The sequence below is a fragment of the Condylura cristata genome, unplaced genomic scaffold, assembly GCF_000260355.1.
Source record: "Condylura cristata isolate star-nosed mole 26May11 unplaced genomic scaffold, ConCri1.0 scaffold00014, whole genome shotgun sequence".
Classification (NCBI taxonomy): Eukaryota; Metazoa; Chordata; class Mammalia; order Eulipotyphla; family Talpidae; genus Condylura; species Condylura cristata.
Window position 1 is genome coordinate 317,802 of NW_004567115.1, and position 19,272 is coordinate 337,073.

The following is a 19,272-nucleotide window of genomic DNA, read 5'->3' on the forward strand; positions in this document are numbered from 1 at the left end:
CCCCCCCCCCCCCGGGCATTCTGACCCTCTGCCAAGAGGATCATGCCTCACAGATGTGCTGTTTCATAGACTAAATATTAAGTAAATCAGTTTTGTATCTTTAAATATTAATGTTGACTATAACAAGGTCTTTGGGTTGTACACAATTCCTGTTATTTTTTCTGTAGTTTAGTTATATTACAACAACTGAAAGAATAAAATGGTGGGAGGAGGACAGAGCACTATAAAAGAGATTCTCAGACCCATGACATAGACTAAGCCACAGCTTTCACAGCTGGCCAGGATCTGGCATTACTGCAAGGATGGTCTGGGTTCAGCACTAGTCAGCTCACTTGGGGAATTAGTTAAATGTACATCTTTAGGATCCCAGCTTCCGATTGCACCCACCAACAGTGGTGGCTGCTGTTGGGAGGATTGCAATGGCCTCATTCCGAGATCCTCGTTGAGTACATGTAGAGTGTGCTCTGGAAGTCGGTGCTGTTTTCAAGTGTCTGGGTGACTCCAGTGACACCAGGTGTCAGAACTGCAGCACAACTGTGTGTTTCAGCACATCCATTGGAAATGCCATCATAAGTGGCAAAAACTCACTTTTTAATACCTGATCTTAAATTTGAGTTTTTTTTTTTAACAAGAAACCCCCTATATTTATTAATTTATCAATTTGACCAGGTTCTTTGTCCAAAATAGACATTTACTGAGATGTGGACTTTTGTCATTTGGACACTTGGTGTAAATGCCAGATGAGCACTGAACACGGAGGACACTTTCCAGGGTGCTTTACCCCCAGTCACACCAAGTAACTTCAAAACTTAGGGGAAATGCTGCAGTGCCAGATCCAGATTATTGAGCCACATTCCACACTGTCTAAATGTATGGGGGGAGAGGGTGTGAACAACTTTTGAGCTGTGCTGGCTGAGAGGTGGTCAGAGTCAAGGCACCTTTAGGGCGAGCCCCCTGAAATCTCCCTGAATGGCACCTCCTTTCCCAGGCAGGAGCAGAGTTTCTGGACAGAGGTGAAGGCAGGTCAAACTTTTTCTTAGTCCCTTCTTTGTGTGCGCAACCTTTATTTATTTATTTATTTGGACAGAATCTAATCTCTTTACCAAGCTGAGTCTCCATTGAGAGATTCAAAAATAATTTTGACAGTTTTAGTGCTTTCTGCTGGCTGACTTCCAATCATTTGCTTTCAGGAAGTTCCTTGCTCTGGAAAATTTTTCCCAGTTAAAATGTGAGTCTGTTTATAAGGAAAGACATTCTGGGGTGGTTTGTGGTTTAGCCACTTGTTCTAAACTGATAAATACCCAGTGACATTTGGACACTTGTCTTTGATCTCTGCTTTGGGGCCCGTGGTGATGTTACTGCCTGTGTGTGATCATCACCTCCCCCACCCCTTATCAACTGGAAGATTGATTTATTTTCCTTTTCTGGAAGTCTAAATTTATTCTCCGGGCAGTTTTGCAGTTGCTGTTGGTCAGGGCAGCTGTTCTGTCACGCTTGACTCTGAATAATTCACTGTGATGAAGTCAGCAAAATAGTATTGTAAGAGAAGCTAGAAAACAAAGACTTTGCAGAGACTGTTCTCATTAAGTCCTGAAGAGAGGAAGATCATCCCTTCACCCTGGTTTATAAAAAAAAAAAAAGAAAAAAAAAGAGTCAGGAAAAAACAAAATCCTAAACATATTTGAAGCAGTTCAGATTGTTCTTTTCTCGCATGATACACTTATGGGTCATTGTAGAACATGTTGATCAGCAAAAAAAAAGAGAACATTAAAAAAATCTGAGCATTTAAGCAGCACTAACATTTTCTCTGTTTTTCATCCCCCCCACAAGCCCCTCACCATACAAATGTGAAACAAAAAGGTTGGGAAATCTGCTGCATTCTTTCTTGTAGTATGCTTTTTTCCTTACTTTTAATATCATGAACATCTTTCCATTCCAATAAATATTTTTCTACAGTATTTTTTGATTAGCTGTTTTTACTGGAAAAATAATAACAGTATATGGCAGAAAAGCTCAGATGGTTCCAAAGAGACTCCTGAGAAGTGTCCTCAGCACCAGTTCTTCTTCCCTCCCTCCCTAGGAGACCCATGTTCCCAGCTTCTGGAACATTCTTCCAAAAAAACTACATCCACAAGCTTAGGTGCAAATATTTTATTTAAACTTAACCAGTTTTAGAGAGCTTTCTAAATTTGTACTTACAGATATTTTCATTTTTTTTATTAGCAGTACAAAAAACTTTATTCATGTACCAGTTTTTTTAATCTGTCTTCCATGTTAGATACTGAGGTTCTTTCCTGATTTTTTGCAGTTATTTAACAATGGTACAATATGGGTTGAAAAATATGGTTCAATGCTCATAGCACCTTCAAACAATATGCATCCCTGTTTATAAGTCCTTATACCATATGCTGTTTCTATACAGACCTACAGGTGGAATACCTGGATCAAAAAATAAGTGCATTCAAAGTTTTAATAGATGTTTCACTTCCTCCAAAAAGGTTATACCAATTGGCACACCTATCAACAGTGCTGCAAATTGTTTCTTTCCACAAGCTCTTTTCATTGATGTCTGTAATAGACTTTTTAGTTTTTATAATCTTGATTTAGATTTTTTTTTAAGATTTATTTATTTGTGCATACAGAACTGGGGTACAGGCCAGAGGCTCAGGAGCGGTGAGAGGCTTCACCAGAGAGAGAGTGGGGAACAGAACAGGCAGATCGATGAAGTACACTGCTGAGGGGAGCAGCGGGCGGGTCAGGAGAGGTCTGCCACGCCATGTGGCCACCTCTGGGGTAGGCGGGAATCGAACTCATGCAGAAGCGGCTTTAGATTCTCAGTGCTGTGCTTTAACCCTCTGTGCCACCAGGGAGGGCCGATCTTGATTTAGATTTATGTCTAATGCTTGTAAAGCATTCTATCATTTAAATAGCTGCACAACATTCTCATAATTTATAACCAGTTTGTCCATTGAGAGATGTAAAATTTAGTATTTTTAATCACCGTAAGTGATGTGGCAATAAATATTTCTAATTCCGCAAGCTAGTACAACCACTATGAAAACTGTTTGGAGGTTCCTCAAACTGCTAAATATGGAGCTTCCCTACGACCCAGCAATCCCATTCCTAGGTATCTACCCAAAAGCCACAAAAACACTGATTGAAAAAGATATCTGCACCCCCATGTTTATTGCTGTTTTATTTACAATTGGAAAAACATGGAAGCATCCCAAATGCCCAGAAGTAGATGACTGGATTAAAAAGATGTGGTACATATATACAATGAAATATTACTCAGCAACCAAAAAAAACCAAAAAAGAGAAACACATGTCTTTTGCAGCAACTTGGATGGAGCTGGAAAAGATCATGCTTAGTGAGATAAGCCAGAAAGAGAAAGAAAAATACCGGATGGTTTCACTCATAGCAGGAGTATAATGGACCAGGCGAGAAAATAACAAGAATAATGAACAACCAGAGACCAGAGACATTCTGTGGGGGTGGAGTGGGGAATGGGATCAAAAACGGGGGTGGGGGCCCTCCCTGGTGGCGCAGCGGGTTAAAGCACAGCACTGAGAATCTAAAGCTGCTTCCACATGAGTTCGATTCCCGCCTGCCCCGGAGGAGACCACATGGCGTGGCAGACCTCTCCTGACCCGCCCGCTGCTCCCCTCAGCAGTGTACTTCGTTGATCTGCCTGTTCTGTTCCCCACTGTCTCTGGTGAAGCCTCTCACCACCCCTGAGCCTCTGGCCTGTACCCCAGTTCTGTATGCACAAATAAATAAATCTTTAAAAAAAAAAAAAAAAACGGGGGTGGGGGGTGTGGCGTGGGGAGGGAAGTGCACGGGATTATGGTGATGGCAAACAGGTGACTTGGTGATGGGAAACCCACAGGGTTTACAATTGAGATGGAAAAAAAATGTATAAAATGATGTAAAAATAAATTGTTATAAAATAAAATAAAAAAATATTTCTAATTCCTTCCTTTAATTTATTCATATTTTCCAGTTTCTCTGGAATATTAGTTTTGTTAATAAAGTATAAGATTCCTTTAAAAATACAATTTGACATGATTTGCTTTTATCAAATTAAAAAAGCAGTTGTCTACAGATCTACTTTGTATGTTGGGGAATGCATTTGTTTGGGCTGTGTCTTCCACAAAAACATGACTTAAGTTTATCATAAAAAAATTGTTGTTTTAGGACCCTCCCTGGGGGCTCAATGGGTTAAACCTCAGCACTATGAAGCTGGCCTTAGCCACCTCAGGGCGAGTTCAATACCCGGTCAGTGGGGTGACCCACATGGCTCAACAGATCTCTCCTGTCTCGCCCACTGCTCCCCTCAGCAGTGTACTTCGTCAGTTTGCCTGTTCTGTTCCCCACTCCGTCTCTGGTGACTCTTCTCACTGCCCCTGTACCTCTGGCCTGTACCCCAGTTCTGTACATAAAAATAAATAAATATTTTTTAAAAATTATATTTTTAACCAGACACTAATTTTCCTAATTTTTTTTTTTAGTTTACATGTCCATGTTTTTGATGAAATAATAAATGGAAGTTCCATTTGAAATTATTTGCCTTCCCACTATGTCATACATTTTATTCCATATTATTGTCAGGATTTTCATCTCCAGTATTATATTTCTCAGATACCAGTGAAGAGTGGACTGTAAGTTTTCAATTTTACCAACTTGAATATTTGCAATACTGCGAAAAAATGAAGTATATATATTTTTTAATGTGGTTGATTTACAACTGACTCATGAAGAGTCACTTTAAATATCAAGATAAATATTCCATTTCCACCTTTATCAAATGCTGTGGTGTCTGAAATAATTAGAATGGAAGTGTCTTTTCTCTTAAAGTGGAACTGAACCATCCCATCCTAACCAAACAAATGATCACAGAACCTTCAGCAGAAGGTTTCTGGACTCCTCACCTCTGTCTATAGACGCATGTTGTACGTTATACCCACAGGAATTATTTATCTTATAACTGAAAGCTTGTACCTTTTGACCACCTCAATCAGACATACTTAAAACACACACACACACACACACAGTTGAGTTGAGGTGGTGGAGATTGAGAGACCAAGGAGAGAAATGAGTTTCAAGTTTGAGAATCATATAGCACATATTAAAACCAGGGTTCTCTCTAAACTTCAATCGGTCCTCAAAACCAAAATGACATAGGACCTGGCCCATCTATAGAGTGGTTTCTCTGGAGCCTGCCAGAATGAGAATTTTCATTCCTGAAGGAGTTTAGGGTGCACATAGGGAAGTTTTTTTAAGTCACTAGTTTGCAACAATGTTAAACTTATAGTACAGGAGCTACCATATAGCTTTTGCTCAGATTTGCCTTTGTTAATTGTTTATAACTTGCCATATTTGGTTATTTTTCTGTATTTCTCTATTTTTCTGTATTTCTCTATGTATTTTTTTTTCCTTTTTCTTTTCAGTACTGTGTGAGACTAAGTTGGAGAAATCGTGTCCTTTTATCCTAAAATGCTTAAGATTGTATTTTCTAATAGAGCATATTTCTACATAAGCACAGTACTGATATTAAATTTAAAAAAAAAATTAGCACTGTTACAATGCTGTTATCTAACCCACAGTCCACATTTGAAATCTCTTCACTTGCCACAATGAGGTCCTAGGTTTCTGACCCAGGATCAAATGAGGGTCACATATTGCATTTGATTATTCTGACTCCTTAATCTCTTCTTTACTTCAACTTTTGACTTTTTTGAAGAGGAGAGCCTGTTTTTTTTTTGTAGCCTACTTTTTAGTTTTATGTTTCCTCACCATTTTGATTTAGGACATATACTATTGGTGACAGAAATGTTGTCCCATTCTTCTCATTGCATTCTGCCCTGAGGCAAATGACATCACTTTGTCCCAAAATCAGTGGTACTGGCTTTGCTCACGTGGTTGAGGAATGTCTAGACTGGACGGGGACAGGGACAGGGGCTGGGAGTGGCTGGCTCCTTAATGGCACCGCAGACAGTGACATTTGGGGAAAAACATCTTGGTCTAGTAGGTCCCTAAGATGCCACTTAAGGTCATGCAAAGCCTTCTTCTAGGGATGATAACCATTTCCAACATAATTTCCATATTAAGCTTTACAGACCCATTATTTATTTAGCAAATGATCTTGCTGTAATGTTAAACACACAGAGATCATTTTAAAATGAAACCAATGCTTCAATCCATTTTCCCCTACTTTTCTTCTTACAAAATACGTAATTGAAAAATGTAAATAATCAAGTTGAACTGGAGTAGAGATAGTGTGCTAACAAATTAATAAATCCATGAAGAAAATGCACCCCACTGGCCTAAGTTGTTGCTGGAGGAGCATACAGATCAAACTGGGAGACATGGAGGCTCTTCAGAGAACTCCTGAGGCAGAAGCCCATTTGATGTTGAGGAGAAACAGACTTTCCACATATAGACACCTGAGAGGGAGTTCTGGTCTGATTCCTTGTGGGTTATCTAAACATTGTGACCTAGGGCATGATCCTCAAAATCTCCCAACAGTGAACTTGAGGTGTTTTTGAGAGAGGCTTTCTATGGCCTGCTATCACTACTTGATGGCAAGATGTCAGAACATGAGCCAGGAATCATCAGGGTCCAAAAATAAGAGAACCCCACTTACTTTAAACACACATTCAGAAAATCCAAAATGTATCTTTTGTTGTTTAGCATTTTGTTTTGTTTTGATTTCTAAAAGCAGAACCCCTTTGGCTCACTTTTCCAAATAAAACTTATAGCTATAGTTTTTAGTTTACTTTGCTTTGCTCAGGACTAGAATTTCCTTCTGTAAGTGTTTAAAAGCAAAGCTGCTTTGGTTCCTGTCTTCCCTTACCCTCCCCCCAAACCTTATTCCTTCCTTCACCTGAAATGACCCTAAACCATCCCCCAGGGCTTAGAAACAACAACTCAGAGATGGTTGCCCCAAGGGGTATGCTCACAGAACTGCTCTATCTCTGGATTTCTTCAGAAATTATTATTTTGCCATAGCATGTGAAATAGCCTGACTGCTTTCCACATGATCTGAGCAGTGAGTCCAAAGCAGATATCTGGCACTTTGGAATAGAGGCCCACTACAGATAGAGCTCAGCACAGCTTACAAGGTCCAGCCTGATCTTCACCCCTCACCTCTGCGCCTCAGCCATGGGGGGCACATGTTTTGCACAAACACTCTTCCCTGGCCAGCAGTCAGGCCCCTCTCCATGCTGGGACTTTGCACTACTGACTGGGCCAGGGTGGCTGCCATTCAGACGCTGCACTTCACTCAAGCTAAGCTCATATTATCTTGACAGATACCTCTTCGTGTACTTACCTAAAGTAGCTCTATTTTTATGTTTATTCAAAGCTCTTATCCCTAAAATTATGCTATATTTTTGTTAGTGTTTTTCCCCACTGGATTACAATGTTCGAAAGGGTTGGAATTTTTCTTCTTCTCTGGTATTTCTAGAAGCAGTGCCTTGTATAATGCTTGGGGCTCAGCATGTCATTGGGCAGACAGTTAAATGAACCATAGAACATTAGAAAGGCAAAAAATCTATATTCCTATTATGCAAACACCACCATTCTTACTATTCTGATACTTTTTCATTTCAGAGAAACTTAACTTTTGGGGGTTGCTGGGAATTCTGTAAGATGTAGCAGTGTAGTCCTCACCAAAGCACATATATGCACAAATTTCCAAAATGAGAATTATGATAATACAAGATTTCCTAATACTGGTATCCTTGTTTAAATACTTGGGTGGGAGAGGGTGTCTTAGCCTAATGCAAAACACCCATATCACTCTATTATTATCTTTGCTAATTTAATTGCTGGAAAGGACTCTAATTTACATCTCCAGGGTTCCTTGTAAAGCTGATCATTTCTCCATGTTTGATTGCTAATTGTATGTTCCCTTTCATAAATTGTTCAAGTCTCTAGACTCTCTTTGAGTGTCTGTTGTATGAGTTCTTTACATAATGAAGATGTTTACTAAAATGGCATTTCATAAAAAGAAAACAGATTAAAATTGGCAACTTTTTCTGCTTCTTGAGGACACAGCTGTAGATTCATTTTCTGTTATTTAACTTGGACTGACACACTTTGCACCTGGAGTAGTTTTAAGATCATTCAGGAAAGCTCACCAATAAAAGGCTACAATAAACTTTCTCCTAACTAATGAAAATAAATGCATGAATCAGAGTTTCCATTTCCTGTTGGGATAAAAGTATACCTATTGTGTGGAGATAATAAAACAGTTTTGGTTTTGCGACTATCGCCAGGCCATGGAATTAAATTCAAAGATAACTGTGATGCGGCAAAGTGAAATGTACAATTTCCTCTTTCTAAATTCCCTAGCTCTGTAGTTGTGCTTCCTGCCATTGGCCACAGTTGATAAATCTTAAGAAGTCAGATGCAATCTAAGTAGCACAGTTGGCTGTTTAGGTGGAAGAAATGATTTCGTTACAAAGAAAAAAAGAAATCCAGGTGAAATCAAGTTTTCAGAAAGATGTGATTTTTTTTTCTTCTGCTTACCCTATTCTGGATGTATCTATCACAAGGTGTTAAAACTGATATCCAAATCCTTAAATGGCAATAAAATATGCATTTTAGCTAGTGCATTTACTAAGAAAACATGAAAAAGCAGTTCTGAAACACATTTCTGTCTTTACATGAAAAACAAATTTGCCGAGGTACTTAACCACTGATTTGTCGAGTCGATCACCGTTTAGATGGGCAGACAGGATAACAAATAGGAAAATCATTTCCTGGTGCTAAAAATTCAAGCTTTCCTGTGGAGTAAATGCATCTTGGGTTACAAGTCTAAAGCACAAAAGCATTGAGCATCTGGAGACCCTTGGGTCCCCCATCAAGTATTGGGGCACCTAAGGTAGTTTTAAGGCTTGAAATCATGAAGCCAGGGAAGTGTGGCTTAATGCACATGTATCCTAGGTTCTGTGCCTTATCAGTGCAGCTTGCTGAGAAATTTCCTTAGTTATTTTCATCCAGAATTGGAATAAAGGGCTTAGTGTGAAGTTGGGATAGTGCAATTTCTTGGTTTAATACTTTACAGATTTTTGGAACCAGTGCGCCCTCAGTGAAAAGCTGCTTTTCTTTCTTTCTTTCTTTCTTTATTTTTTTTCCTGCCCTTTTGGACAGCTAACACTGTTTCTGGGAAATAAGAGAAACAAGCGGCTCACTGTTGGCAGGAGCTGAAAGCGACACCAGAGGGTGAGAGACCCGTCTGCAGCCTATTTTCTTCTCTTCATTGTATCGTGACTGAGTCAAGGCTGGGCTGTGGCTTCGTTTGTCTCTCGACCTCGGTGCACATGTGTTTTCCATCAGACAGCGTGGGGTGACACCTGCTGTTGGCCAGTTCACATGAGTGAAGCCACGGACAGTCCAAAAACAGGAAAAGACCCGTGGCTATACCCAGACGCTCTTGATGCTGAAATATTTTTGAAGCTTGGTATAACTAGGTCTGCAGTTTGTCAGAAACAATTTACACCTGTATATTTTGGCTTCTTCCAGTTGCCTATCATTTCCAAAAGCACTGTGGCCAGAAGCTCTAGAGTTGCCCGATGGCAGTACCACTCCCTCTTGTTAAAATTTTCCTGAACTAGGAGATGGAACTTTTAAAAATCCATATCATTTCCTCCAAAACCAAATCACACATGCAGGGTATTATCATAACATGTGATTCATGTTGACTTTTCTATTTTATAGTAGTGAAGAAGTTAATTTAATTAAATGGAATTAGACCTTTTTTTCTAATGAAATAGGGAACAAGAAATGCTTCTTATCCTTGTCACCAAATTGAGTTCAGTAGGGATTTTTTTGAGCAGTGAGGGTGGGTGGGACTGATGCTAGCCACAGTATCCTCTCATAATTGTAGACTTCAAGGTTTGTCAGCCTTTGCATGAGATTTCTGCTGACTCATTTAACCTTCGGAATGTCTTCATTTCTAAAATCAGTGAACTGGCCCTATGTTATTGTTTTAAATTTGTGTCTTAAGCATCCATACCAGGGCTCAGGGGAATGTGAGCAGAAACTAAACCTGGTTAGTATCCATTCTCCAGAATCTATACATATTCAGTTTTTAAAATGTATTTAGTACTTTGATACAAAAGATGAAAAAAAGATGAAAAGAAAAGCAGAGCATAAGCAAGACAAAGAGAATTTAGAGAAGACAAAGGATTCTCCATTAAAGAACTTGCCTGCCCACCAGCATCCAGACTTTCTGTGAATGCAAGCCTGAATGTACCTAAGGTTTGCTCTGCTTCAAGATTTGTATTGGGCTCTGGAGAAGAATCCTGTGTGCTAAAGAACAGTTTGGAACTCTGGTATCTTTAAACGGATGTCCTGAATTTGGTGGTAGTAACTGAAGGCAGGATATGCATGAACTGCCTCTACCCCCTGCAATGGATATTATGAGGAAAGTGAGGAACACAGAGCTGAGCTGTGCTCAGAAGGAAGTCAGGAGAAAGCAGCAACTAAATCTCATAATCTTGGATCATTCCCTTAGCAAACTATGAGAGTAATGGCTAAAATGCACCCTCAAGAGAAGAGTTGTATCTGTGTGTTTGGGGACAACGTATTTCTAGTTCTGTTATTTCTCCTGTATTTCTTTTAAATTAATAAAAAAGAGTTCTGTGGTAATCATCATCTTATAAGTGAAGTATATTTTACTATCAATTTCTGATCCCTACCCTGATGCTTAGTTTGGGGAATATATTTAGGGGCTACTATGTGATAGTTTAGGTGTTTATTAATCAACTATGTTCAAGTCAGATTAAAATGAATTCAGTTATTTTTGTCTTGTGTTTATAAGGAAGAGCCTGTCAAGGGGTCTGATTTCAAGAGGCAGAGGAAAACTTGACTCTTTCCAGGTTATGCATATAGAGAACATAAATGTCCAGCCGTTGGGGAGATGAGAGGTAGCTCAAATTACAGGAGAATAGGTCACTGTTTCTTAAAAGAGCTTCTCTTTGGTGTGTAGCTTAACCAGGACTCCAAAAGTATGACTTTCATACTTTTTTTTTTAAAAAAAAAAAGATATATTTATTTATTCATACAATAATTGGGGTATATTCCAGGAGTGCATGTGAGAGGATTCATCAGAGACAGAGTATGAACAAAACAGGCAGATCAACTTAAATATACTGCTGGGGGGAGCAGTGCTGTCTGCTATACCATATGGGTCATCTCCTCATCTCCCCGGCTGGGAATCCAACTCGTGTTGCAGTGGCCTGGGAGAGTTTCATAGTGCTGCCTTTTATCCCCTAGCACCACCAGAAGTGTTCTGACTTTCATACTTAACCAAGTACAATGTTACAGGCAATGTGTGCAGTGTTACAGCGTATGACTTTCTTAAGATGTTAGAGTAAATGAAGGAGTAATATTATCTCTAATCAAGGGATATGGGTAGAAAAGGGCAACCAACTAGTTGTAGTACACAAAGGTTGTGTGAAACTAACCTAGACATCTTAACTAGTTCCAAATATCAAATGGTTATTTCATACTGGTACCTGGTGCTCATTGTAAGGAAACACATTAGATTGGAGATGGGAAACTTGGCTTTACTGCATGAGTTAGGTCAGAGACCATGGGCAGACACAGCTGAGGATACTCACCACACCCTTTGCCCGCGATACTCCTTGATTTAGCACCTGAAGTGCCATGTCCTAGAAACCCCTCAGTCCTTCCTAGACAGACCTCACTTTCCACATTTGTCGAGTGAGAACAGACAATTGATGGAATCCTAAAGCTTTCAATTCCAAGAGTCCAATATTCAGATTTCTTGCACAGTCCTCTCATGGTATTTTTGGATTTTTGGAAGGTGTTTCTGATGTAGTTTTTGCAAACTCATTGGTCCAGCATCAAGCTGAATTGAATACCTGTTCCATATAGAAGGAAGAATTTCCCCAGATCCCAAATCAAATATGTAACCCAATTGGTGTGTGTATTTGAATGTTGCATGTTCACGTGTTTTCAGGAAACTGCAACTCGATTGACTAAATTCATTCTTTCTCTGGGTCTTGGTTTCTGTCACAGGAGGAATTGCATCCCATTGCTTATTATTCTATAAAAAAGAAAACACCAGGGGCCATCTCTGGTTAAGTCCCAACACTTTCACCACTGTGACCTGAATCTGACCCCCCAGCCAGGGAGCTGACCCACTTATAGCACAGGGACCTCTCCTGTGCCGCCTGCTGCTCCCCTCAGCAGTGTATTTCAGTCAGTCCACCTGTTGTGCTCCCCACTTTGTCTCTGATGGTTCCTCTCACACCACGCACCTCTTGCCTATATCCCAGCTCTTCTTTCTTCCTCCCGAAAATGAAAATAAACTCCATAGCATCTGAACACCCTTTTCATTTAATGACTATTCTGTGGTGAAGTAAAGAAAGAGATGAGTGTGTATGTGATACACACTCAGACCTGATCCACAAACGCACGTGGTCACCCTTACAAAGATGAGTGCTTGATGTTGATTATAATCTAAATCTTTAAAATATTCTTGGAGTTACTCTCTTTTATTCCACCAAGTAAATAATCGAGTTTGATGCATACCTGATCATGCTTCCTTTATGTTTTCTATTTTATCTTTCTATTTATATTTTCATAAGTAATAAAAGCACAAAGAAAAACTTGGAACAGTTCGGAAAATCTCCTCCTACCCCTACGTTCCCTTTCCTCTCCAAAGATACATTTAATTATCAGGTTTTTTTCTGATTTATTCAAAAATTAATGTACAGTAAATGACTTTTATTGTATGGTTCTAGGAACTTTAACATGGAAAATTTCAGGTAATCGCTATCATAATCAGCTCCTTGCTTTTCTAATCTATTCTCTATCATATTTTGCCTTTCAAGAGGTCATACATCTGGAATATAATGTAATCTTTTAAAACAAGATTTCTTCTCACTCATAATCCTTTTGTGATTCATCCATATGGTTGTATTATTACATATGGTTGTATTTCTTGTGTGTCTTCCTAGAGATATCTATGATAGATGTATAGTTACCTCCCAACCTCCATTTTTCCAACTATAAATAGTAGCATGCTAATACATTCAGTACTGCCTTTTGGATTTTTTCCCCCCTATAAACAATATTCTATTCTTTGTAATGGTTACATAGAATTCCTCTCAATGGATCTAAATTCTCATTGTTGAACATAATTTTTAATCTTCTGCCAGAATAGATAATGCTTTGGTTAGTGTCCTCATAAACATTTTTCTGTCATCTGTGTGTGTGGAGGACTTTAACAATAAAATTATTGTCTCAGTTCTACTCTTTTTAGTCTTTACACTTAATAGCTACAGATGGTTAGTCTGAATGTTCAAATCTAAATTAAGTGGAGGAAACCAACATCTTTACCACCCTCCCAGGGATGTCTCTTAAAGCTACTGTTTTGAAGACCAGCAGAGTATGAGAGCTCTTCTCCAAATCTTACTTCTTCCCCAGATAAGGGTGCAGACATTAACAAAATCTGCTGAGCAGAATTTGGTGGCCTCGTGCACCAAATGACAGCACATTGTGGATAAGTGGGTGCAGCATTTTATACATAGACAGCAACATCCCAGGTCACCAAGATAGTCTCACTCCAATGTATTGTCTTGTCAGTTACAGATACAAGTCAGTTCTTCTCATATTTCAAAGTATCTTAGTTGTAGAGTTGATAGTTAAGAGTCTCTAAACTGTAACAACAACAACAAAAAATTAACCGTTTCAAGTCTCTTTGATATTAGAAATATTCAATTTAGATATTTATCCTATGGAAACATTTGGATGTCATTTTTGTCTAGAGTAATTATGTCAGAAAAACAGTAACTTTCCCCCCATAACACTATGAGCACGTCCCTAACATCCCACCCAGGCCTTCAAATGGAAATTGTAATTATGCTCTAATAAACTATAGAAACATAATTCTCATTTTGTTGTTGTTGTTGATGCTATTTGGCATCAGTCACAACTGTTGAGGGTTTTGTTGTTGTTGTTCTCAAGCAAAAAACATAAAAAATGCCCAAATTGTTTTACTTTTTTTATCATATCATTTAATGTACCTCTATTCTTTGTAGTAGACTTAATTCTAAAAGCAGAACCTAAATAGCTTACTGTTTTCCCCCCTCCTCTACCTCCATATAGACTGAATACTGCAAATATCCTCACCTTGCCCTCAAACTGGTTCATGAGCAGAGATTTGTAATCCATGCAAGCCTCTCAACCAGATTTGTTCAAATCTATGCTTTCTGTTTATAACCTGAGCCACATTGGAGCCCAGGCCCTTGTATTGATAGCTTATGCTTAAGCGCTTCTTCTTTGCCATGGAAAGCAAACTATATTTGGAGCTGTCTTTTCAATTTCAGCAGATGTTCCTGTTCTTCGGTCTTAGGTACACAGAGCGTAGCCAGGGACAGCAGGCATGGCTGGTTCATTGCATGTCAGTAGTCTTCAACTTCGGCCTTGGTTCTACCTGTTCCTAACTTGGCTCTGTCTTTCCTTTCACCTTCTGTCTTCCATGAAATAAAGGATGACTAGACCATATTTAAGGCTCCTTATGAACCCTAACATTCTAGCATTCCATCGGCCACCCATAAATACCCATCTCATTTCTTTATGCATTCCTTCCAATGGCCTGTTAGTTCATGTGAGGGCAGGAGCTGTTTATCCAACTACAAGGTTAGTGCCTGGCATAAGTGAGAATGTAAGAATGGTTTGAGGGAGCATATAAGTAAATAAAATAAATTTTACCTAATCTCTACCTACATCCGGAGAAAGTTTCTGCCATGGAATTATTTCATTAGGAAAACAAGTCAGGGCCCTCCCTGGTGGTGCAGCAGGTTAAAGTGAAGCACTAAAAAGCTAAAGCCACTTCAGCATGAGTTTGATCCCCAGTCCCGGAGGTGACCCACATGGCGCAGCAGACCTCTCCTGACCCACCCGCTGCTCCCCTCAGCAGTGTATTGTGTATTTCATCAGTCGGCCTGTTCGGCTCCCTACTCTGTCTTTGGTGAAGTCTCTCACTGCCCCTGCACCTCTGGCCTGTACCCTAGTTCTGTATGAATAAATAAATAAATCTTTAAAAAAAAAAAAAAGAAACCAAGTCTTCTTAGAAAAACTTCAGTATTGGCAATATCTCTTGAATATGTACACATGTAGTTTACATATACATTTAACACATAGTTGATTACATCACACCTGTTTCCACAAAATGCCCATAGAATACTGAAGATCTGAATTATTCATGTTTTAGTGTTTAAGTAAAATATCTTTTACTTTTTTTTTTTTTTTAAGATTTATTTATTTGTGCATACAGAACTGGGGTGCAGGCCAGAGGCTCAGGGGTGGAGAGACTTCACCAGAGACAGAGTGGGGAACAGAACAGGCAGATGGACAAAGTACACTGCTGAGGGGAGCAGCGGGCGGGTCAGGAGAGGTCTGCCACACCATGTGGTCACCTCCAGAGCAGGCAGGAATCGAACTCATGCGGAAGCGGCTTTAGCTTCTCAGTGCTGTGCTTTAACCCGCTGCGCCACCAGGGAGGGCCCATCTTTTACTTTTTATCTTTTAAAAGTAGTGACACCAGGTGTAATAAAAACTGAGTTTATTTTCAGAAAAGCCAGCACTTTATAAAATGTATTTTTTGTGGGAATGCCATATATAAAATTTATTAAATGTTCTTAAAATTATTTTCTAACATAAAGTAGAGCATGCTAATATTAAAAATGTTGGTTAGTGCCGATAAATAGAAAATTCTTTAAAAATTTAAAACATGGCCCTCCCTGGTGGCGCAGTGGGTTAAAGCACAGCACTAAGAAGCTAAAGCCACTTCCACATAAGTTTGATTCCCGCCTACGCTGGAGGTGATCCACATGGTATGGCAGGCCCCTCCTGACCTGTCCGCTACTCCCCTCAGCAGTGTACTTCGACGATCTGCCTGTTCTGTTCCCCACTCTGTCTCTGGTGAATCCTCTCACCGCCCTTGCACCTCTGGCTTGTACCCCAGTTCTGTATGCATAAATAAATAAATCTTTAAAAGTTTAAAACGTGTTTAGTGATTTTATCCGATCGCAAATATGGCTAGCATTTTTATATATTTTCTTTCTCACTAATATTTCCATTTGAAAAAGAGGGAACTTTTTTTTCTCAGTCAGATTATTTGGTCCTGAGCTTATTTCATGCACTTTTAGGGCAACCTTTTAAAATGAAGCCTGCAGAGGGTCCTGCTTGAGTGTAAGTCTCCAATCTGGGTGCTGCATTCACATGTTGCTTTCAATCCCTGGATATTGCATTATCACGGTGTGGGGGTCAACAACAATCTCTTTAGCCCTGTAATAAACACACAGGGTGTGGGAGAAAGTCCACACACACTCAGAGACCCTGGTGAAATGTTGTGGTAACCTTTGTGGAATTTACTTCTGACAACTCTGTTCTATTGAAAACTTTAATAGAACACAGGGAGAGTGTGAAATAAGATTTTTAAGAGGGTTCAAAAGTGGAGGCTAGATGAGTCAGATGTGGAACCAGTGTCTGAGTCTCCATGAATTGAATTAAGGTAATAATTGTCTTAAAAGTAATGATTAACAGGAAAGTACTTTGGAAGGAATCTCAGGAATCTATACTCCAAAGCACAAAGCATTCTGATGGGCTCTTGGTGATAAGCTTGTTGGCGTGTCACTCACTTCCTGTGTGTTCTTCCCTCCCACAGTGATGAACCACCAGCACCAGCAGCAGATGGCGCCCAGCTCTCTGAACCAGCAGAACCTCCCCACTCAGAACCCGGCAGCAGGGCTCATGAGTATGCCCAATGCGTTGACCACTCAACAGCAGCAGCAGCAGAAACTTCGACTTCAGAGGATCCAGATGGAGAGAGAGAGGATTAGAATGCGCCAAGAGGAGCTCATGAGGCAGGTAGGTTTGAGGGCGCTTCGTGTAGGCTCTGTGGCCCTTGGTACCAGAGAAGGCAGACAGGCCATCATGGTAAATCTTTCTTCAGAAGCATTAAGGGCGAAAAGCCCCATCCCAAACTGCACTAGGAGAACCCTGTTTCTCCTCCCAGTGTCTTCCTGCACTGTCTTCATTGTTAACCTTATGAGGACAGGCACTAGCTAGCTGAGCATGGCTGCCTTTGACTTTTGCCAGCCTTCAGGAAAAAGGGAGTATATTCTAATTATCTATCACTGTGTAACAAATTAGCCCACAATGTGGTAACCAAATAATCATTTCATTGTATCACACAATCTTATCCGTCGGGGTCCAGGGTCAGTTGGGCTGTTCTGCTCAACATGGTGTTAACTGAAGTCACTTGGTGGTATTGGGCTGCTGGGTAGGCTGGTCTGGAGGCTCCCATATGACGTTAGATTGTGTGTAGTGTGGTAGAAGGAGAGTGAGGAGAATGGGCTCAGCTAAAGTAAATGCCTGCAGCACCTATATATCACTCTCTAGCATGGCCCTCTCAGAGCAATGGACACACTATATCCCTAGAGACAGGAAGTGGAAACTGCCAGCATTTTAGGATCTAGCTCTAGAAACTATCACAGCGGCACTTCTGCCACATTCTTGTTGCCAAAACAGTCACAGAACCCCTCCCTTCATCAGTCCCCCTAGGAAACCACACTTCCCCGCCCCCAATACACACACTCCATATTGGAGCTCATAGTGGAGTGTATTTTCTGTAGAAGAAATGACAAAGTATCTACAACCATCTCTGATCTGTCATGGAACATGAAAAAAAGGGAAAATAAGAATACTCCTCCCTCTCTCCTTCCCTTCATCCCCAACTCCCTGCCTCTTTCCAGTGTTACATTCCAAAAAATGAATAGAACAAAATCCTTGAAGGGACCCATAGTTTTCTCCCTGATTCAGTGACTTAGTTTATGCAGAAGGAAAATTCTTATATGTTGCTAAAGTAATGGCGCCCATATTTTTCAGGTCTCATAAATTTTGGGGGCTACATTTTTGGGGAAGAAAGCTTCAGTTTATTGTTCTAATTCTTGACTTTGCTTTATGACTCATATGAGCAAGATGCATGGGTTGTTCCCTTTCCTCGTTTAGGGGAGGAAATAGTTTTAACTATTTCAGAAAGCCTTCTTGCAAGATGGCGCATCAGAGTTAACATAAATTTTCCTTTTAGTTCCATCTGATACTTAAAAAATAAATATATTGACTGCCAGACATGAGTAAACTATTTCTCATCAAGCTAACTCTTAAGATATAAAGTCTCCATAGTATGTAAGGTTTGAAAAACATGAATTAAAATAATCCTTTAGACATTTGCTTTTGAAAAGGAGGGAAATGTCTGTAAATTGTGTTTTATTGTTCAGCTGAACTGTCCTCTAAATTTAAGGAATACAACTTTTTAATACAGTGGTGCAGTTCGCCCTGAGCATTTATATCTAACTTTCATGGTTATTTCAGGGTAACAGCTGTTTATATTCTTTTTAGATATATAGTATCATGTTCCTTAGCAGGCAATAAGTATATTATTTTTCTCTGGTTTTTAATAATAATTCTATCTGGAATATTTTTTGTGTTTATAATATATTATGAATTGTACTATAATAGCATTTATGTTTTCTCTTATTTTTATCTTTAAGTTAACCTTAATGAGCTCTTTTTCTTACACAAAACTATGGGTGTTATGCAAAGAGTGCTTCTCAGTTTTTGCTTCTTTCTGTGTTTCTCTTTCTCTTGTCCTACCTCCTTTTTTTCCCACAGGAAGTATTCTGAAAAGAAATTGGGGAAAAGTGCCCCAAATTGTTTCCTTTATTCTAGTTGTAGGTGCCAGTGAACTAAAATGTAATGCTGATGGTTCATATTATAGAAATGCCAACCAGATTCCTCAAATGCTAATTGCTAGTGTGGTGTTGCACCATAAGGTACAGTTCCCTGTACAGAAAACAGGGAAAGTGGGGTGTAGATGTGCTTGACATTGACCCTCTGAGGATGAGGATGATGATGATGATGATGATGTGTGTGTGTGTACATGCACATAAAAGCATGTGTGTGCATGTAGGTAGGAGAACTAGGACATGTAATGGATGGTTCTCATGTCTTCTTCTATGTACTATGGAGGACAGAAGAGAAGATCTAAAGTGACTTTTCATTGTGGAAGATTTTTCCCCATACAAAAGCAGCTGCTCTTCAGTGTCGAGAATGTTATTTAAGGCCCCACAATAAGTGGTGCTGGAGTGTTCTTTCATACTTGTCTGGGACATTTAGCAATATTTCTAATTGTTCAGGTGTGGATTGTGTGTATTGTCTTGGTG

General features: G+C 39.6%; 1 protein-coding gene across 1 annotated transcript in view; it reads left to right on the forward strand.

The window, feature by feature from the left end:
* The window catches only part of WWTR1 (WW domain containing transcription regulator 1), a 136,020-nt gene that overhangs the window by 88,920 nt on the left and 27,828 nt on the right, over positions 1-19,272 (forward strand). The window contains exon 4 of the mRNA XM_004682116.2: positions 16,713-16,915. Within this exon, the coding sequence (XP_004682173.1) occupies positions 16,713-16,915 (203 nt within the window). The remainder of the gene's footprint in view (positions 1-16,712; positions 16,916-19,272) is intronic.